Source organism: Neoarius graeffei, chromosome 15 (assembly GCF_027579695.1).
Source record: "Neoarius graeffei isolate fNeoGra1 chromosome 15, fNeoGra1.pri, whole genome shotgun sequence".
Classification (NCBI taxonomy): Eukaryota; Metazoa; Chordata; class Actinopteri; order Siluriformes; family Ariidae; genus Neoarius; species Neoarius graeffei.
The window spans coordinates 33,160,857-33,183,734 of NC_083583.1; the positions used below are offsets into that span (position 1 = coordinate 33,160,857).

The 22,878-nt window shown below is 40.6% G+C and overlaps 1 protein-coding gene across 8 annotated transcripts in view; it reads left to right on the top strand.

The window, feature by feature from the left end:
* LOC132899354 (lisH domain-containing protein ARMC9) overlaps positions 1-22,878 on the top strand; it is a 122,400-nt gene that overhangs the window by 91,043 nt on the left and 8,479 nt on the right. For all 8 annotated transcript variants that reach the window (XM_060941151.1, XM_060941149.1, XM_060941150.1 and 5 more), the window contains 6 exons: positions 2,939-3,029; positions 7,542-7,600; positions 8,392-8,490; positions 9,764-9,870; positions 12,265-12,338; positions 16,606-16,666. In XM_060941151.1, the coding sequence (XP_060797134.1) occupies positions 2,939-3,029; positions 7,542-7,600; positions 8,392-8,490; positions 9,764-9,870; positions 12,265-12,338; positions 16,606-16,666 (491 nt within the window). The remainder of the gene's footprint in view (positions 1-2,938; positions 3,030-7,541; positions 7,601-8,391; positions 8,491-9,763; positions 9,871-12,264; positions 12,339-16,605; positions 16,667-22,878) is intronic.

The following is a 22,878-nucleotide window of genomic DNA, read 5'->3' on the forward strand; positions in this document are numbered from 1 at the left end:
GCAGCCCCTAAAAGTTCAGTTAGTGGTCAGTGTTCAGTGTAATTACAGCGTAATTTTAGCCATGTGGGGTTTTTATTAATACTTTAACATTTACATCTGAGGGAAAGGTTTGATATAGAGTGCGTATGCAGGTCTGGAAAGTCCCAAAAAGTAGAAAGCATTTAATTTTTTTTTTTCAGACTGGGAAGACATTTAGCAAGTGCTTAGCATGTGAGAATATCTTAAATATAGTCAGCTTTATCTAGTATTTCCTATTATAAGATTACAGTAAACCAAATCTTTATTAAATCTATTTTACTAATTTCAAGCTTTCTGAAACTTTCAAGGTATTTATGCCTCCGCCACCTTAAGGTGCAGGAGGCATTCTGTTTTCGGGTTGTCCGTCCGTGCGTCCGTCCGTCCTGAAACCTTGTGAATGCGATATCTCAAAGGCTAATGAAAGGAATTTCACTGAACTTTCACCATTTGTGCGCTTTGGGACAAAGATGAACTGATTAGATTTTGAGATCAAAAGGTCGAAGGTCAAGGTCACTGTGCGGTCAAATGTCTGTCCGAAAACCTTGTGAACACAATATCTCCAAGGCGAATGAAAGGAATTTCACTGGAATTTCACCAAACTTTCACCATTTGTGCATTTGGGGATAAACATGAACTGATTAGATTTTGAGGTTGAAAGGTCACAGGTCAAGATTACTCTGAAGTCAAATGTCCATCCCCAAACTTTGTGCACACCATATCTCAAAGACTAATGAAAGGAATTTCACCAAACTTTCACCATTTGTGCACTTTGGGACAAAGTCAAGTCAACTTTACTGTCAGATATGCTATACATGCTCGACATACAGCACAGATGAAATTTCAGTCCTCTCTGATCCACGGTGCAAACAGGCAATGCAATAAATAAAAATAGAATAATTGAAAAAAACAAACAACAATATAAACAGTATAAACACTCTAGATAGGAACTAGACATAGACTAAACACTCAGACAAACAATATAAACAGTATAAACACTAGATAAGAACAAGACATAGACTAAACACTCAGACAATATAAACAGTGTAAACACTAGATAAGAACTACACACAGACTAAACACTCAAACAGACCATATAAACAGTATAAACACTCTAGATATGAACTAGACGTAGACTAAATACTCATATACATACATATATATATACACACACACACATATAAATTGGTTCAAATAACCAAACAGTCAAGGGCACGTGAGGTCTCATCTCATCTCATTATCTCTAGCCGCTTTATCCTTCTACAGGGTCGCAGGCAAGCTGGAGCCTATCCCAGCTGACTACGGGCGAAAGGCGGGGTACACCCTGGACAAGTCGCCAGGTCATCACAGGGCTGACACATAGACACAGACAACCATTCACACTCACATTCACACCTACGGTCAATTTAGAGTCACCAGTTAACCTAACCTGCATGTCTTTGGACTGTGGGGGAAACCGGAGCACCCGGAGGAAACCCACGCGGACACGGGGAGAACATGCAAACTCCGCACAGAAAGGCCCTCGCCGGCCCCGGGGCTCGAACCCAGGACCTTCTTGCTGTGAGGCGACAGCGGGCACGTGAGGTATAGCAGGTAAACATGAAATAAGCAATATAAACAAACTAGCAGCTGTTAAGATGAGGTAGTGCGGAATAGTGCAAATGAGCGAGGTAAAGTGAGATGTGCGGTCCCTGAGTTCAGTGTGTTAATGAACGATGAGATGTGTGTGTGTGTGTGTGTGTGTGTGTGTGTGTGTGTGTGTGTGTGTGAGATGATGAAATGATTAGATTTTGGGATCAAAAGGTCTAAGGTCAAGGTCACTGTGAGGTCAAATGTCTGTCCGAAAACCTTGTGAACACAATATCTCCAAGGCAGATGAAAGGAATTTCACCAAACTTTCACCATTTGTGCATTTGGGGACAAACATGAACTGATTAGATTTTGAGGTTAAAAGGTCACAGGTCAAGATTACTGTGAGGTCAAATGTCCATCCCCAAATCACAACTTAATAAGGCGTGTAGTCTACTAGGCGGAGGCATCCCCATCGACGCCGTTGGCGTCGAGTTCTATCTATTTTTTTCCTAATTTGAAGCATTTATTTCTAGAATAAGAAAATGTAAAGCTTAAATATATAAAAGCACATTATTCATATTCAATATTTATTTTCTTTTGTTTAATTTTTTTTTCAGTGTATTCTATTGAGGAAATATAGATCATTCTCATTAGATTTTTCCTTGTTCTTGTGACCGGACTCCAGTTCCCATGAGCACACTCAGTATGCTGTCATCACTGACACCAACTCCAGTTCCCAGCGCTCATCTCAAACCTTCACTCGCTCCAGCTCACCCGCCTACTAATTATGCACAACTGCTTCTCTGCACACACCACTCCAGAGACTATATTGGAACGCTCCACTCACACACACTTTGTGAAGCAATCGCTCTGTAAAGTTAATCTGTCATTGCCAAGCCTGTGTATCCTGTATTGTTACCCTGGTTCTCACCCCGTGCTTAGTTTCCTGTTCTCGAGTTTTGAATCACATTATTGATTGTTGTTCGCAGGTCGCCTGAGTATTTCCTGTCCCTGACCTTGAACTCTAATCACCGTTTTAGATTTATTTTGCTTGAGCTATGTCTAGTAAAGGAACTGTATCCGTGTCTGCCTCCCCTCGAATGTGGTAGTTCTCTGCAATAATCATCACTTAATTGTTAATTTGGTTGTTGCTCAATCCAACACTGACGTTTCTCTTGCTTCCTGCTTATATCATCACCAGATTTATGACGTTTTACAGTAAAATATTTATTTATTCATTTATATCTTTAAATAAAAGGATGTTATTAAATGAAGCCAAATCTTTGAATCATTTCCTCTTGAAAGAGTGTTTGGACAAAGGTGTGAAGCAGGTTTACTACATGTATTCCAGAGTTTGGAGGAAATCCTGTGCTGTTACATGAAAGAGGAAAATCCTGAACTGAACAGACAGATGGAATTCATCATCAAACAGCTCAACTCAGGTACAAGCAGCTCTTCAGAGTGATACGACTGTAGGGTTTATGTAAAAGTTAAAAACGTTGAAATCACTCACCTGTTTCAGGTATTGAGAGATATTCAGTATGATCATGATGACAGGTGTGCACATACATTTGGCCATATAGTGTATAATTCATCCTTTATTTTGTTATTGACTCTTTGATTAGCCCATTTCATTTCAAGGGACCAGTCGATTAGTCTTATAACAGTGTGTGGCAGTGGGGGCGTGGCCAAGCGTCGGTTTGTGAATGGAGGGCGGGCCCGGGGAAGGTGAGTGGCTAAGTCATTACACCTGTTGTCAATTAATGTAATTGATGCATTATGCTTTTATGCTCCACCATCCCTGCAACAAACACACACATTAATTGACATCAGGTGTAATGACTTAGCCACTCACCTTCCCCGGCCCCGCCCTCCATTCACAAACCGACGCTTGGCCACGCCCCTGCTGCCACACAGTGATAACTAAATACTAACCATACCAACTTTGATACTCTTTGATAGCCAATTCTAGCATGTGATTAATAAAAATGCTGTAGTGACTGCCTGGATATTTTATTGCAGACCCCTGGGTGTCCCCAGACCTCACTTTGAGAACCATGGATTTTGATGATGATAGTTTTATGTTACATTACATTAATGGCATGTAGCAGATGCTCTTATCCAGAGCGACATACAACATACGCAGAGCAGCCTGGGGAGCAGCTGGGGTTAGGTGCCTTGTTCAAGGGCACTTCAGCCATTCCTGCTCGTCCAGGGAATCAAACCAGCAACCTTTTGGTCCCAAAGCTGCTTCTCTAACTATTAGGCCATGGCTTACCCATGAGATGGGGTTTTATACAGTGTCTTGCAAAAGTATTCATCCCCCTTGGTGTTTGTCCTGTTTTGTCGCATTACAAGCTGGAATTAAAATGGATTTTTGGAGGGTTAGCACCATTTGATTTACATAACGTGCCTAAAACTTTAAAGGTGAAAATTGTCATTTTATTGTGACACAAACAATAATTAAGATGAAAAAACAGAAATCTGGAGTGTGCATAGAGAAGAAGAAGAAACCTTTATTCATCACATGCACACTTCAAGCACAGTGAAATTCATCCTCTGCATTTAACCCATCTGAAGCAGTGAACACACACAGAGCAGTGTGTTCACTGCTCTGCGTGTGTTCTTTGTACACATGCAATACTTTGTAGAGCCACCTTTTGCTGCAGTTACAGCTGCAAGTCTCTTGGGGTATGTCTCTATTAGCTTAGCACATCTAGCCACTGGGATTTTTGCCCATTCCTCAAGGCAAAACTGCTCCAACTCCTTCAAGTTAGATGGGTTGCGTTGGTGTACAGCAATCTTCAAGTTATGCCACAGATTCTCAATTGGATTGAAGTCTGGGCTTTGATTTGGACATTCCAAGACTTTTAAATATTTCCCTTTAAACCAATCCAGTGTAGCTTTAGTAGTATGTTTAGGGTCAGTGTCTTGCTGGAACGTGAACCTTCATCCCGGTCTCAAACTTCTGGCTGACTCAGACAGGTTTTCCTCCAGAATTGCCCTGTATTTAGTGCCATCCATCTTTCCTTCAGTCCTGACCAGCTTTCCTGTCCCTGCAGATGAAAAATATCCCCACAGCATGATGCTGCCACCACCATGCTTCACTGTAGGAATGGTGTTCTCAGGGTTTGTGCCACACATGGCATTTCCCATGATGGCCAAAAAGATCAATTTTAGTCTCATTTGACAAGAGAATCTTCTTCCATGTGTTTGGGGAGTCTGCCACATGCTGTTGGGCAAACTCCAAATGTATTTTCTTAAGCAATGACTTTTTTCTGGCCACTCTTCCATAAAGCCCCACTCTGTGGCGTGTACAGCTTAAAGTGGTCCTATGGACAGATACTCCCATCTCCACTGTAGATCTTTGCAGCTCCTTCAGTGTTATCTTTGGTGTCTTTGTTGCGTCTCTGATTAATGCCCTCCTTGCCCGGTCTGTGAGTTTTGGTGGGCGGCTTTCTCTTGTCAGGTTTGTAGTGGTGCCATATTCTTTCCATTTTGCTATAATGGATTTAATGGTGCTCCCTGGGATATTCAAAGTTTGGGATATTTTTTATAACCCAACCCTGATCCATACTTCTCCACTACTTTGTCTCTGACCTGTTTGGAGGCTCCTTGGTTCTCATGTTGTTTGCTGAGTAGTGTTGCAGAGTCAGGGTCCTTCCAGAACAGTTGATTTATACAGACATCATGTGACAGATCATGTGACACTTTGATTGCACACAGGTGGCTCTTAATCAACTAATTATGTGACTTATGAAGTGAATTGGTTGGACCAGCTCTTATTTAGGGGTTTCATACGAAAGGGGGTGAATACCTATGCACATGCCAGATTCTGTTTATTCATCTTAATTATTGTTTGTGTCACAATAAAACAATTTGTACCTTTAAAGTGGTAGGCATGTTGTGTAAATCAAATGGTGCTAACCCCCCAAAAATCCATTTTAATTCCAGCTTGTAATGCGACAAAACAGGAAAACCACCAAAGGGGATGAATACTTTTGCAAGACACTGTACTGTTATTTGAATTATACTCATAGACCCAGAACAGAAACTAAGAAAAAAATGAAAACACATTTTTCTGAGTGACTAGATTTGACGGTATGATGAACATCATTTCATTTTAAGTTGAACATGTCCATACAGTACAGTAACAAAAATACAATTGCCAATGTCTCCTGTGGCACGCTGCGCAAGATCTTTAAGAAAACTAGCCAGCTGGTTTACTTATAAACGTATACAAGAGTATACCTGAGAACATCGATGCAGTTTTAAAGGTCATAGGCAAAGGTTTTCAATTTATGCACATTTGAAACTTTATATGTTAAAAAATCCTCTGTAATTTTCTTCTGGTCCCAAGAAGTATTGTTAATAAGTAATCATTAAAATAAGTTAGTGTGGATCGCGGCGAATTTCTGTTCGGCTATTTTCGTGACCACTCGGCGCGTGACGTCATTCAAGGCAAACAAATTGCTTGAGTTGAGTCCACTTCAGTTTATTTGCATTGCCGTTCGGCTTGAGTGCAGACGTGCGTTCAGGAATTTCCAAAGAAAAACCACGCCTTATTGTTGTGCAGTGAACTGTAACAACGGGACCGGTTCAGGAAGAAGTTTTTACCTTTTTCCGAGAGAGGAGAAGAGGCGGAGAGAGTGGATTGTGCACATGAAGCGAGAGGGTTGGCAGCCGGGTAAATACACCGCTCTGTGCTCCGATCACTTCAACAATGATTAATTTTTGAAGAATCCCCATCTGTTGGATAGTTTAGGTGTCAGTGTCGGACAGAGAAGGCTCAAACCTGACGCTGTTCCAAAAAAAATTCGAAAACAAAATCAAGCAGCCAAAAAAGAAACGGACCAGCAACGCTCAAGCAAAAAGGAGAAGATTGGAGGTAAACATTTTTACCTTTGCTTGCAATTGACAAGTCAAGAATCCTGAGGGATCCTGCACAATCATTGTGGAAATGAGACAAAGGGATATTTCCTCGCTTAGAGTAGGCTATAAATAGTATAATGCCGCGGATGGCAGGCTAATGTGGCCTACCGGCACACTTTCAAGTAATCGTTACCTATATCCACTAGGGAGGGCGGTTTAATTATTCTTCAAAAGGGCTCTTATTTAGTATTATGATGAAAGTAAGAATTTATCATAACTACCAGGATAAATCGTTTGGGCGCAAGTCTTGTTGAGGTCCGGCGTCACCGTGATCAGAGTTGGCCGAGTCGCTGTCCGATTCCGAGGCTGCACGGTCAAACCAGTGAGTCACATTCACCGATTGCTTCGCAACGGCCATAGGTTCATACATATATGGTTTCACCTCTCGATATTCAATTTGGAGACTTCCTACTTCAACATCGCTATCGCTTTCAGACATTTTACACAACCTCTCATGACCATAGTCTGTACATGTGTGCTCGGTTCGCAAGTAAACACAGAACTGCTCCCAGTCTGTTTGCCTTCAATGACGTCACGGCGGCGGTCCCCTGGCGGTAGTGAGATGTAAGCAAACCTTCGGAACTTGTGCAAACCAGTATATTTTAACCATTTTATTCAATTTTAGGGTGCAAATGAGACACCAGGAAGATTTAATTCGCTTTTTGGGTCGTTCTTCTAGAAAATAAAGTTGATATTCTACATTCCACCTCCAGCCCTTGCCTGTGACCTTTAAAGACATTGTGGTTTGGTCAAGTACTGATTTTATTTAAGTTGTTACTGTTTATTTTTATGTTAATCAGTTTGACATGTACAGTATATCCTTTCCACTGAATTCTTTTGAAAGCATATTTGCTTTGCAGATTTTCTTGATACATGCCTAAGATTGTTGTACAGTACTCTGAGTGTTTATCACATTTACATCATAAGGATAAAGTGAAGGAGTCAAACCTCCTGTTTACTGAGCATCTATTCTCACCTGGAAGGTTAAACACGTTTCTCACGTCTCTGCTTGCTTTGATCAGAGGAAACACCCAAAGATGAGCTGGAGTCGGGGGATGAAGAGGAGGATGAAGAGGATGAGGTGAGGTGTTAAATGGGTGATATGGATGTGATGGTCAGGTGTCCACAAACCTTTGGTCATATAGTGTACATCATATTGTGATTGGGTTTTACTTCTGAGTTTATATCGTGCTGAACTGGAAGCTATAGACTTTCATTATCTTCGGCTTTCATTCAGTAGCCATGTTAGCCTTGTAACTTTCACTACAAATACACTACCGTTCAAAAGTTTGGGGTCACTTTGAAATGTCCTTATTTTTGAAAGAAAAGCACTGTTCTTTTCAATGAAGATCACTTTAAACTAATCAGAAATACACTCTATACATTGCTAATGTGGTAAATGACTATTCTAGCTAAATTCTACTAAATGTCTGGTTTTTGGTGCAATATCTCCATAGGCGTATAGAGGCCCATTTCCAGCAACTCTCACTCCAGTGTTCTAATGGTACAATGTGTTTGCTCATTGCCTCAGAAGGCTAATGGATGATTAGAAAACCCTTGTACAATCATGTTAGCACAGCTGAAAACAGTTGAGCTCTTTAGAGAAGCTATAAAACTGACCTTCCTTTGAGCAGATTGAGTTTCTGGAGCATCACATTTGTGGGGTCGATTAAATGCTCAAAATGGCCAGGAAAATGTCTTGACTATATTTTCTATTCATTTTACAACTTATGGTGGGAAATAAAAGTGTGACTTTTCATGGAAAACACAAAATTGTCTGGGTGACCCCAAACTTTTGAACGGTAGTGTATATTTTGTATTGAAATGAAGATGGAGTGGTGTGTGTAATGTGTGGGTGTGTGTCTCTAATAGGAGGATGTGACCGAGCCAGATCTGGATAAAGAGGAAGATCTTCAGCCTCAGGCTAAAGAGCTCTGTGGAGAACACTTACTGACTACAGAGTATCTGGCAGTATGTCCTCATTGTCCTCATCCTTCACCCCCTGTAATCCATGAGGATGTTTAACCCAACAAACATGTCCCAGAAATTAATAATTACTCTGGCAATTAGCCAAATTTATTCCGCAGAATTCTCAGTTTTCATCAGTCAGAATGTGTCACACTGAGAATGTGTGTGTAAATGAATATGACTGAAGAGCAGGTAATGCATTGGTGGACGTTTCAGTGATTTGGAAGTAAAAATAAAACATTTGTTCTTCAGAGCTCTCAAAGTATCTCCAGTAATAACATTTCAAATGAATGAAATTGTGATTTATTATTACTGCAGTAAAGCTGCTTTTATTTTCAATATACACTTTTTATTTCAACATTGGGCCTCATTTATCAAACTGGATATGAATCAGTTTATTCATAAATTATTCGTAGGAACATTTGCACAAGAAAATTGGGCATCGTAATTTCAGAAAAACATCTGTAAGAATAACTAATGTAAACCTTGTTTGATCTGCTTCAACTCATATACACTGCAATGAGTTACTGCACTTTTATATACAGATAATGCTTTCAAGTTTAAATAGCCGGTGTATTTCAGTTACACACACAAATGTAATACGTTGTGCAACTCAGAATATTCATAGTAATGGCATTAACTAAAGAAATATCAAACAGGGGGCGGCACAGTGGTGTAGTGGTTAGTGCTGTCGCCTCACAGCAAGAAGGTCCGGGTTCGAGCCCCGTGGCCGGCGAGGGCCTTTCTGTGCGGAGTTTGCATGTTCTCCCCGTGTCCGCGTGGGTTTCCTCCGGGTGCTCCGGTTTCCCCCACAGTCCAAAGACATGCAGGTTAGGTTAACTGGTGACTCTAAATTGACCGTAGGTGTGAATGTGAGTGTGAATGGTTGTCTGTGTCTATGTGTCAGCCCTGTGATGACCTGGCAACTTGTCCAGGGTGTACCCCGCCTTTCGCCCGTAGTCAGCTGGGATAGGCTCCAGCTTGCCTGCGACCCTGTAGAACAGGATAAAGCAGCTAGAGATAATGAGATGAGATGAATATCAAACAGACGAACACCCTTTCCTAAACTTCTGCTTTACACTCATACTGTATTATATCCAGCTTTTCAACATCTCAATGACTTTCACTGACGTTTTGGTTTTATTCATTGGGGAGGATCTAGAAATCTGAATCTAGATATCAAGTAAGGATTAAAACAATGAGTGATGTGCTTTGATAGTATTGTTAGCAGGTGTATGTCTGTGTCTGAGAGTGTGTTTTGTGTATTTTACTGTAGATTATGCCCAACATGGCGAAGATGAAGAAGTGGAGTGCACATGCTTCTCAGAGTACAGACGAGCCTCTCAGGAGACCTGTTACACCAAACTCGTACAGAAACTCTGTGTAAGACCTGATCTCTCTCTCTCTCTCTCTCTCTCTGCACACACACACAGTTATGCTGATGACACACAGTTGTATGTTTCTGCAAAACCAGATGAGCGACACCAGCTTAATAGAATTGAGGAATGTGTGAAGGACATTAGACACTGGATACTTATTAACTTCCTTCTACTTAACTCTGACAAGACTGAAGTACTTGTACTCGGACCACATACAGCTAGAAGTAAGTTTTCTGATTACACAGTGACTCTGGATGGCCTTTCTGTTTCTTCACGTGCAGCAGTAAAAGACCTCAGAGTGATTATTGACCCCAGTCTTTCATTCGAAACTCACATCGATAACATCACCTGGATAGCTTTCTTTCATCTCAGAAATATTGCTAAGATAAGAAATTTAATGTTACTACATGACGCGGAAAAACTAGTTCATGTTTTCGTTACCTCCAGGTTGGATTACTGTAATGCCTTACTGTCTGGATGTTCCAATAAGTGCATAAACAAGCTCCAGTTAGTTCAAAATGCAGCAGCAAGAGTCCTTACTAGAACTAGAAAATATGACCACATCACCCCTGTCTTATCCACACTGCATTGGCTCCCAATCAAATTTCATATTGATTATAAAATACTACTATTGACCTTTAAAGCACTGAATGGTCTCGCACCACAGTACCTGAGTGAACTTCTGCTCCTCTATGACCCGCCACGCCTACTTAGATCAAAAGGTGCAGGCTATCTGCTGGTACCTCGTATAGTGAAGGCTGCATCAGGGGGCAGAGCCTTTTATTACAAGCCCCACAGTTATGGAACAGCCTTCCAAGTAGTGTTTGGGAATCAGACACAGTCTCAGCGTTTAAGTCTAGGCTGAAAACATATGTTTAGTCAAGCCTTTCATTAATGGTGTTTATGAGGTAAAGGTGTAGATCTGGAGGGTCCTCAGACATAGAGTGTTTTGGTAAACTGGGATGTATGGATGCTGTCAGTCCCCCACTCGCTTGCTCACTCGAGTTTGTTGACGGTGTAGTGGCTGCTGCTTTATGTCCCGGGGCTCCCTCACGCCTGTGTTACCTTCTGGCTCTCTCCTTTTAGTTATGCTGTCATAGTTAGTTGCCGGAGTCCCTGCTTGTACTCAGTGCAATATGTATACTGTTCCTACTTATTCAGGTGACATTGGGCATACCTAACAACCTGTGTTTTCTCTTCCCATTCCAAAACATTTAAATGTTTCCCTTTAAACCACTCCAGTGTAGCTTTAGCAGTATGTTTAGGGTCATTGTCCTGCTGGAATGTGACCCTTCGTCCCAGTCTCAAACTTCTGGCTGACTCAGGTTTTCCTCCAGAATTGCCCTGTATTTAGTGCCATCCATCTTTCCTTCAGTCCTGACCAGCTTTCCTGTCCCTGCAGATGAAAAACATCCTCACAGCAGGATGCTGCCACCACCATGCTTCACTGTAGGAATGGTGTTCTGAGGGTGTTGGGTTTGTGCCACACATGGTGTTTCCCATGATGGCCAAAAAGATCAATTTTAGTCTCATTTGACAAGAGAATCTTCTTCCATGTGTTTGGGGAGTCTGCCACATGCTGTTGGGCAAACTCCAAACGTGTTTTCTTAAGCAGTGACCTTTTTTTCTGGCCACTCTTCCATAAAGCCCCATTCTGTGGAGTGTACGGCTTAAAGTGGTCCTATGGACAGATACTCCCATCTCCACTGTGGATCTCTGCAGCTCCTTCAGTGTTATCTTTGGTGTCTTTGTTGCATCTCTGATTAATGCCCTCCTTGCCCGGTCTGTGAGTTTTGGTGGGCGGCCTTCTCTTGTCAGGTTTGTAGTGGTGCCATATTCTTTCCATTTTGCTATAATGGATTTAAGGGTACTCCCTGGGATATTCAAAGTTTGGGATATTTTTTATAACCCAACCCTGATCTATACTTCTCCACAACTTTGTCTCTGACCTGTTTGGAGTGCTCCTTGGTTTTCATGTTGTTTGCTTAGTAGTGTTGCAGAGTCAGGGTCCTTCCAGAACAGGTTGATTTATACAGACATCATGTGACAGATCATGTGACACTTTGATTGCACACAGGTGGCTCTTAATCAACTAATTATGTGACTTATGAAGTGAATTGGTTGGACCAGCTCTTATTTAGGGGTTTCATACGAAAGGGGGTGAATACTTATGCACACGCCAGATTTCTGTTTTTCATCTTAATTATTGTTTGTGTCACAATAAAACAACAATTTGCACCTTTAAAGTGGTAGGCATGTTGTGTAAATCAAATGGTGCTAACCCTCCAAAAATCCATTTTAATTCCAGCTTGTAATGCAACAAAACAGGACAAACACCAAGAGGGATGAATACTTTTGCAAGACACTGTCTGTATCAAGTGTGTGTGTTTGTTTTCAGAGTTGCCCCTGACAGACTTGACTCATCCTTCAATTCTCGCCCAAGTACCAGTGACTCCTTCCGCCGAACACTGGGTATATACACACACACACACACACACACACACACACACACACACACACACACACACAGAGAATTACATCACAGCACTGCTGATGCTCAGTTTCTATCTTGATGAGTAGTGGTGTCACTCTGTTCACTGTAGTGTATTACAACCCCGATTCCAAAAAACGTTGGGACTCTGTGTAAAACATAAATAAAAACAGAATATGATGATTTGCAAATCATGTAAACCCTATATTTTATTAAAAATATAAAGACAACATATCAAATGTTGAAACTGAGAAATTGTATTGTTTTTTGAAAAATATATGCTCATTTTGAATTTGATGTCAGCAATACGTGTCAGAAAAGTTGTGACAGGCAATGAAAGACTGAAAATGTTGTGTAATATATATATATATATATATATATATATATATATATATATATATATAATTTGGTTAATTGGCAACAGGTCATTAACATGATCGGGTATAAAAAGAGCATCCCAGAGATGCTAAGTCTCTCAGAAGTAAAGATGGGGAGGGGTTCACCACTCTGTGAAAGACTACGTGGGCAAACAGTGCAACAATTTAAGAATAACGTTCCTCAATGTAAAATTGCAAAGAATTTGGGGATCACATCAAAGGCTGAAAACTGACATTAGATGCCTGTGATCTTCAGGCCCTCAGGAGACACTGCATTAAAAGCAGACACGTGTCTGTAGTGGAAATCACTGTATGGGCTCAGGAACACTTCAGAAAACCATCGTCTGTGAAAACAGTTCATTACTGCATCCACAAATGCAAGTTAAAACCAGATATAAACAACATCCAGAAACACCGCCACCTTCTCTGGGCTCAAGCTCTTTTACGATGGACTGAGGCGAAGTGGAAAATTGTCCCGAATCTAAAGTAAAAATTGTTTTTAGAACTCATGGACGCCACGTCCTTCAGGCTAAAGAGGAGAGGAACCATCCAGCTTATTATCAGCGCACAGTTCAAAAGCCAGCATCTGTGATGGTATGAGGGTGCATTGATTAGTGCACATGACATGAGTAGCTTGTACATCCGAGAAGGCATCATTAATGCTGAATGATATGTACATGTTTCAGAGCAATATGCTGCCATTCAGACAAAATCTTGTCCGGGGAAGGCCTTCCTTCTTTCAGTAAGGCAATGCCAAACCGCTTTCTGCACGTATTAAAACTGCATGGCTCGGTAGTAAAGGAGTCCGGCTGCTAAACTGGCCTGCCTGCAGTCCAGACCTTTCTCCCATTTAAAACATTTGGCGCATTATGAAGCGCAAAATTCGACAGAGGAGACCCCGAACTGTTGAGCAACTGAAATTATATATCAGGCAAGAATGGGACATTTCTTTTTCAAAACTACTGTACAGCAACTGGTCTCCTCAGTTCCCAAACATTTACAGAGTGTTGTTAAAAGTAGAGGTGATGCGACACAGTGGTAAACATACCCCTGTCCCAACTTTTTTGAAATGTGTTGCTGACATCAAATTCAAAATGAGCACATATTTTTTTCAAAAAACAATAAAACTTCTCAGTTTCAACATTTGATCTGTTGTCTTTGTACTATTTTCAATGAAATATAGGGTTTCCATGGTTTTGCAAATCATCACATTCTGTTTTTATTTACAGTTTTCACAGCGTCCCAACTTGTTTGGAACTGGGGTTATATTTTAAACATGCAGTGTGTGTGTGTTGGCCATGGCTCAGTGCAGCTCCGTTTTTAAAGTGTATTTATATAAAACATTGTAAATATAATCAACTGCTTGTTTTACTCTGCTATTTATTTGCAGCCATTTGTAAGTCAAGAATAATATCCTTCAGACCATGTTAGTATACAAACATAATCCACCCTGGGGATTCTGCTTATACTACAGCAATTTGCCAACCGTTTTTTATGTGTTAAACAATGACCCATCATACTTTTCATACTTTTTATCCGTTTATAGTTACAGTTCGTTATGCCACATGTGTTACAAGCTAGTTCCTGTTCTCACTTACTCTATAGCAGCTGAAAACAAAAAAAGAAGTCATTCCCTCACCAGTTTCACTTTTTCCTGTCTGTTAAAGTTGATAAGACAAAAACAATTTTCACCTTCATACTGAGAAACCATGAAGTGTAAACTCATGTCCTGAAGATGTCAGAAAACTTAGCTACAGCTTTACTTCTGATTTGTTACAAAGCGTTGACCCTTGAGACTCGTTCAGTAAATGTTAAACACATTTCTCCTTACGGAAAATTTATTTTCTGACTATAGAAATGATAATGCATTACCAATACCCAGAGCATTATTATGTTCATGTTACACCCGCAACTATGGCCAGATCCTACTACTACAAACACTTTCTGACCAATCAGAATCCAGACTTCACCAGTGCTGTGGTATAAAACATGTACAGCAATGAGACTGGCAGATACAACACATACGGCGTTACAAAAGTATAGACTGTCGATCATTTAAGTTATGGACAGAACAAGAGTTTGAGTTGTGCATTTCGTGTGTGTGTGTGTGTGTGTGTGTGTGTGTTTTATATCGGGGGAGCTGAGGTCAGGTTTTTTGTGTTTAATTTCCTCCTGCTCTCAGTTTCCTGTCCAGATGGACTTTGTGATATGATCACTGTGATGTGCTCGCATGTCTGTGAGTGGCCTGACATGAACTGATGCACCCAAGTGTGTGTGTGTGTGTGTGTGTGTGTGTGTGTGTGTGTGTGTGTGTGTGTTGAGAATTATTCAGCCAAAAATTTACTCATGTGAAAATCAATAAATCTACTTTTTTATGTACTCAAGTTTACTTATGAATATTGAACTGAAAATATATTGAACAGTTATTCCACGAAATCGAGTTGTACATGAGCCGATAGCCGAGTCGGCTATAAGCCATGTACGATGAGATTGAGTGGAATAACTGTTTTATTCTATCCACATTCACTGGATTTTGAGAAACAGACAATTTTTAGTTTTATTTTATATTTATTTTATTTTTATACAAAATGTCTGACAAAATAATTTCCTCTTAGAATGTAAACAAACTTGCCTGCGACCCTCTAGAACAGGATAAAGCGGCTAGAGATAATGAGATGAGAACTGGTGAAATGACAGGAGCAATTTGTGAAAATGCAATAATAATTTTTTTAAAATAATTTTTAAAAAATACGTTCTTACCAGGGCGGCACGGTGGTGTAGTGGTTAGCGCTGTCGCCTCACAGCAAGAAGGTCCTGGGTTCGAGCCCCGGGGCCGGCGAGGGCCTTTCTGTGTGGAGTTTGCATGTTCTCCCCGTGTCCGCGTGGGTTTCCTCCGGGTGCTCCGGTTTCCCCCACAGTCCAAAGACATGCAGGTTAGGTTAACTGGTGACTCTAAATTGACCGTAGGTGTGAATGTGAGTGTGAATGGGTGTCTGTGTCTATGTGTCAGCCCTGTGATGACGTGGTGACTTGTCCAGGGTGTACCCCGCCTTTCGCCCGTAGTCAGCTGGGATAGGCTCCAGCTTGCCTGCGACCCTGTAGAAGGATAAAGCGGCTAGAGATAATGAGATGAGATGAGACGTTCTTACCAGGGCGGCACGGTGGTGTAGTGGTTAGCGCTGTCGCCTCACAGCAAGAAGGTCCGGGTTCGAGCCCCGTGACCAGTGAGGGCCTTTCTGTGCGGAGTTTGCATGTTCTCCCCGTGTCCGCGTGGGTTTCCTCCGGGTGCTCCGGTTTCCCCCACAGTCCAAAGACATGCAGGTTAGGTTAACTGGTGACTCTAAATTGACCGTAGGTGTGAATGTGAGTGTGAATGGTTGTCTGTGTCTATGTGTCAGCCCTGTGATGACCTGGCGACTTGTCCAGGGTGTACCCCGCCTTTCGCCCGTAGTCAGCTGGGATAGGCTCCAGCTTGCCTGCGACCCTGTAGAACAGGATAAAGCGGCTAGAGATAATGAGATGAGATGAAATGTTTCACTCCTGGTGTTGAAACATTCTTCAGAGTTGTTAGAAGGATTAGTATGGGTCTGAAATTTTGCACTTTGTGTGTATGTGCATGTGTGTGTTAAAGTTTGCAATGGACACAGTCTGATGATTAGTTTTACAACACAGTGATATTCATTACCATTATTGTTTTTTAAATTTGTCCTGTATTTTGTTCTTGTGGTTTTTGCTGCATTTAAAAATTTGCAATTTTTTAACTTTTCATTAAATACTCTGATGGTACTTTATTTTAAATTTTTTTTTAAAGTGTGACGAAAGCAACACTTTTCATTTTATTGTGATTGTTGTTGTTGTTGTTTGCTGTCAGACGGAATCTGGCGCTCTTCTCAGGAATCAATAGGATCGGAGATGAACACTCACTCACACAGGTGAGACACACACGCAGACACAGTAACTCATTACTGCATTTTTGGAGCTGCACAAAATTTGAATGGCACATAGAGAATGACATTCTAAGGACACAAGCAAAGTTTGTGGTGTGTTTAGACAAAGGAGGCGGACGTAATATCCAATAACTCTTTCTCAGGAACCGTAAGTCCATTCAAACTGAAATTTGATAACATGCATTATGAAAATAATTAATTTGGATTTTTCAAAAACATGGTCATCATCAGCCAATCAGATTTCAGCAAGCATTTGATAGGATTAACCCTAATGGATGGTTTTCGTTTCTCACACCATTATATGGAAACTCGTGAGACTGTTGTGTGTGAAAATCAGCAGTTTCTGATCTTCCTGTTCACATTGTTTGTGCCCTGTACTTTCAGGAAAGGTTGTACATTTCCTTGTTGTTGGGGTGGTACCCTTACCTACTGTACCCTTAATATGTACAGTATCTTTCACCTGGAAATGTGGATACAGTAAGATAAAGGTTTTAAGGTACTTTTAGAATAACGCTTTAAAGTTACACTCCATTACTAAAGGTAACAAAGGCATAGACTTAATGGTACAGGTTAGTGCCCTTTTTCTGATAAAGTACAAAGGATATAATAGAATCGAGTCAAGTACTATACCTACTGCTATACGTGCATAGTGTAGAAAAACATTTGAGTCCCAGCCAGTGATGCACGGCTCCTTGTTTTTTGTTTTAATTATTGGCAACCTCATGTTTGGGTCTGTGCTACCACGACAAACTTGCTTCATGCTCCGTTCCACTCTGAGAGAGAAACTCGGTACATACACACATACACACCTTAACATCAAACGAGACCCTAAGTTTCATTTCTTGATCCTTTTTTAGAATTTTGAGTATTATTTTGTTCATTTAACAAGACATCTAATAACCTAATTTGAAAACTTTGTACTATCATCAGTTATATGATGGGAAACACACACACAGGGTACAGGAGTTTGACTCAGCACTTTATCCGGTGTGTCTGTGACTCGCATTTCAAAAACCCTTGAGAACAAAGAGCCTACTGATCTTGACTCGGCCCGCTCGCTCTGTCTCCAATCTTTTTAACCCCTGAACAGTAGACAGACAGACTGAGAGGTTTAAAATAAATACTGCAGTCTATAAGAAATCAGGACACAACACGACTAAGTAGTGCCCACTATACTGGGGCTGTTAGGGGGTTAGTGATCCACTCGCATCACACAGACGTCCAAGTGAACTGTTATGTAATGTGTTGGATTGCTAGAATGTCGTGTGTGTGTGAGTGAGTGTGTGTTTGTTGGCCCAGCTGCAAAGCTCCACTGGTGACATCACTTGTTAATAAAAATAATGCATGGTCACGGCTTATTAATGTGAGGGAATGAGATAATAAAGTGCAGCCAGGTGTTAATAAAGCATGATCATTATGTTGTGCCTCGTACTGGTGTGTATTTACAGGGTTTTACAGAAACCACCAGGTGCTTTGGAGGGAAAATGCTGCTGTCTGTTTTATTTAAAATATAAATATTTGAAAAGTTTACATGCACACTTTATTATTCCTTTTGGTACATAATATCTTGTTCCTAGAATAGAATGTTTGTTCTGTGTTGATTTTTTTAATAAATAATGCATAATATACCAAATAATGAACATCTCAGTTCTGTAATTTACAAGAACTAGACAAACAGGCAGTGTTGTAAGAGCAAGATCTCTATTGTTCTTTCATATGAAAATCACGTAGAACTCCTATACTTTTTTTTAGGTATTTTTATCCACCCCAAAAATGAAGACATAGCTTTAATAAAGATTTGCATAATTTCCATAATTGTCACAGTGACCTACCATCCTATTAAAGGAACAGTCCACCGTACTTCCATAATGAAATATGCTCTTATCTGAATTGAGACGAGCTGCTCCGTACCTGTCCGAGTTTTGCGCGACCTCCCAGTCAGTCAGACGCGCTGTCACTCCTGTTAGCAATGTAGCTAGGCTCAGCATGGCCAATGGTATTTTTTGGGGCTGTAGTTAGATGCGACCAAACTCTTCCGCGTTTTTCCTGTTTACATAGATTTATATGACCAGTGATATGAAACAAGTTCAGTTACACAAATTGAAACGTAGCGATTTTCTATGCTATGGAAAGTCCGCACTATAATGACAGGCGTACTAACACCTTCTGCGCGCTTCGGCAGCGCATTGATACGGAGCTCAGATATCAATGTGCTGCCGAAGCGCGCAGAAGGTGTTAGTACGCCTGTCATTATAGTGCGGACTTTCCATAGCATAGAAAATTGCTACGTTTCAATTTGTGTAACTGAACTTGTTTCATATCACTGGTCATATAAATCTATGTAAACAGGAAAAACGCGGAAGAGTTTGGTCGCATCTAACTACAGCCCCAAAAAATACCATTGGCCATGCTGAGCCTAGCTACATTGCTAATAGGAGTGACAGCGCATCTGACTGCGTCTGACTGACTGGGAGGTCGCGCAAAGCTCGGAGAGGTACGGAGCAGCTCGTCTCAATTCAGATAAGAGCATATTTCATTAGGGAAGTACGGTGGACTGTTCCTTTAAAGAACAATAGTGTAGAGATCTTGCCATTAAAGCTAGACGGCCTTTCGATTTCATAAAATCGGTGAAATTTAGTTCCCTCTGAAATTTGGTCATTGTGATACATGTTCATTTCTGCAATATCTCAGACAAAACAAAACATGCCATTCTTTGGCTGGGAAGTTATTTAATTTGATTCCCTAGCAAATAATGTGCATGAAATTGCTCACTTCGCACAGTCAAGCAGACAGAGGCAGTCCGTGTGTGCATACACAGGTTTACCGGTTTCTTCTTCTTTTCCTTCTTCTTTTGGGTTTTACGGCAGCTGGCGTCCAGTGTTGCATTACCACCATCTACAGGTTTACCTTTGACCGTGCACTGACAGTTCCATCATTCTGTCGCTAAACAAACAACTGATCACACCGAGGTGCTCGCTGACCGCCGATATTTATTAGTTTGGTCCTGCGTTTCCTTTCCTTCACAGCATAACGTCTTTTCTTCTCACTTTCCGTTACTGTAGTCAGTCTTTCACATTTCATTCGCACACTCATGTCCTCCATTTTCCTCTCCTGTTTCCAATTTGTATCCCACAATGCCTTGTGTGAACGGGGAAAGCCCACCACGTGATGCATGATGTAGTATCTTGAAGCAGGAAAAAAATAGCGGCGAATGTAGGGCCACATAACCCGAAATTCATTAATTGTTCTATTTAAAAAAAAAAAAACTAATAAAATTGGAAGTTTGTGATTCAAATTTAGTGGTTTTTGCTCCCCTAAACAAAAATAACTGGGTGTCAGGGAAAGTTATTTTTATGACCTAAACTTGAAAAATCTGAAAGGCAGTAAGTACCAATTTTATTGAATTATTGTAAATGATAGAACTTTCTATACAGGTTGGTCCGTAAGTCAGGCACCATAGGATTAATGTATGTTTTTATATGTTTACAGACCATGATGTGTCTGAGCAAGGAAGAACAAATCCAAATAATTCTACTCCTAGGAAATCAAGTCAGAGAAATTATTCTAAGTAGGTTCTGTAAATAAAAACTTTATGAACACTTTTTATGCAAAACAGAGATTCTATTCGAGGAAAATAGATGTTAAGTTAATTAAAGCAATAGTATAGCATATGTGTAATTTTTGCACGGTTTACATCTTAACTAAAACAAGTAGCAGCTGGGGGGGACCCAAGTTCCTGGTGGTTACCATAAAACCCTGTTTATACCACACTCCAGTCTGATCACTGGAGTGCACTTATTTCTATTTAAGTACTGATCTCGCCAGCAGCGCTCTGTAGCCAGCCTCCTTTTAATCATCTGCATTTGTGTTATCAGAGTGACGTGATCTGAACTGATCCATGTTTAAATCTATATATACAAAACTATTTTTAAGTGTACAAATGCATTAAATATGAAATGTATATTGTACACACTCTAAAAAGAGTCCAGTAAGAAGCTTTGTTTTTGTGTTTAATATGTAGTATAAAATATGTGAAAATAAGGTAAAAACAGAATTTATATATACAGTGCTCAGCGTAAATGAGTGCACCCCCTTTGAAAAGTAACATTTTAAACAATATCTCAATGAACACAAACAATTTCCAAAATGTTGACAAGACAAAGTTTAATATAACATCTGTTTAACTTATAACGTGAAAGGAAGGTTAATAATATAACTTAGATTACACATTTTTTCAGTTTTACTCAAATTAGGGTGGTGCAAAAATGAGTACACCCCACAACAAAAACTACTACATCTAGTACTTTGTATGGCCTCCATGATTTTTAATGACAGCACCAAGTCTTCTAGGCATGGAATGAACAAGTTGGCAACATTTTGCAACATCAATCTTTTTCCATTTTTCAACAATGACCTCTTTTAGTGACTGGATGCTGGATGGAGAGTGATGCTCAACTTCTCTCTTCAGAATTCCCCATAGGTGTTCGATTGGGTTCAGATCAGGAGAAATGCTTGGCCATTGAATCACTTTCCCCCTGTTCTTCTTCAGAAATCCAACAGTGGCCTTAGATGTGTGTCTAGGATCACTGTCATGTTGGAAAAGTGCACAACGACCAAGGGCACGGAGTGATGGTAGCATCTTCTCTTTCAGTATACAGCAATACATCTGTGAACTCATGATGCCATCAATGAAATGCAGCCCCACGACACCAGCAGCACTCATGCAGCCCCACATAAGAACACTGCCACCACCATGTTTCACTGTAGGCACCATGCATTTTTCTTTGTATTCCTCACCTTTGTGACGCCATACAGTTTTGAAGCCATCAGTTCCAAAAACATTTATCTTGGTCTCATCACTCCAGAGTATAGAGTCCTAGTAGTCTTCATCTTTGTCAGCATGGGCCCTGGCAAACTCTAGGCGGGCTTTTTTGTGCCTGGGCTTTAGGAGAGGCTTCTTTCGTGGATGGCATCCATGCATGCCATTCCTCTGCAGTGTACGCCGTATTGTGTCACGGGAAATAGTCACCCCAGTTTGGCTTTCTACTTCTTTAGATAACTGCAGCGAACTTGCATGCCGATTTTCTTCAACGCTTCTCATCAGAAGACGCTCCTGTCGAGGTGTTAACTTCCGTGGACGACCTGGACGTCTCTGTGAGATGGTTGCAGTTCCATCTTTCTTAAATTTTTGTGCCACTGTTGCTACAGTATTCTGACTGATAAGTAAAGCTTTGCTGATCTTCTTGTAGCCTTCACCTTTGTGGTGTAAAGAAATTATTTTCTTTGGGGAATTCTGAAGAGACAAGTTGAGCATCACTCTCCATCCAGCATCCAGTCACTAAAAGAGGTCATTGTTGAAGAATGGAAAAAGATTGATGTTGCAAAATGTCACCAACTTGTTCATTCCATGCCTAGAAGACTTGGTCCTGTCATTAAAAATCATGGAGGCCATACAAAGTACTAGATGTAGTAGTTTTTGTTGTGGGGTGTACTCATTTTTGCACCACCCTAATTTGAGTAAAACTGAAAAATGTGTAATCTAAGTTATATTATTAACCTTACTTTCACGTTATAAGTTAAACAGATGTTATGTTAAACTTTGTCTTGTCAACATTTTGGAAATTGTTTGTGTTCATTGAGATATTGTTTAAAATGTTACTTTTCAAAGGGGGGTGGACTCATTTACGCTGAGCACTGTGTGTGTGTGTGTGTGTGTGTGTGTGTGTGTGTGTGTGTGTGTGTGTGTGTGTGTGTGTGTAAACACTAAAATTTGGTGCACCAGTTTTAATTTTCTTTGGGTTTTCTGAAATCAGCACGGTCAAAATTATACATACAGGGTCAAAAATTTACATACGCTCACTTACATTATTAATTCAGAGGTGCTGAAACTTCCAAAATGTCTCTTATCTTGCCAAGGCCAAGGTCTCTTAACTTCCTATTAGTGATCATGATTGACTACCGCTGGTAGCTTTCTGTGCCTTCATAAAAAGGGTTTGTTTACAGCACTCATTGGATTGACCAACACACAGTACAATGGGAAAGTCCAAGCAGCTCAGTGCAGATCTGAGAAAGAGGATTGCAGATATACACAACTCCGGAATGTCCCTTGGAGCCATTTCTAAACAACTGCAAATTCCAAGATCAGTTCAAACAATTGTATGCAAGTTATTGTGAGGTGTAGTCACTTTGCCAAGCCA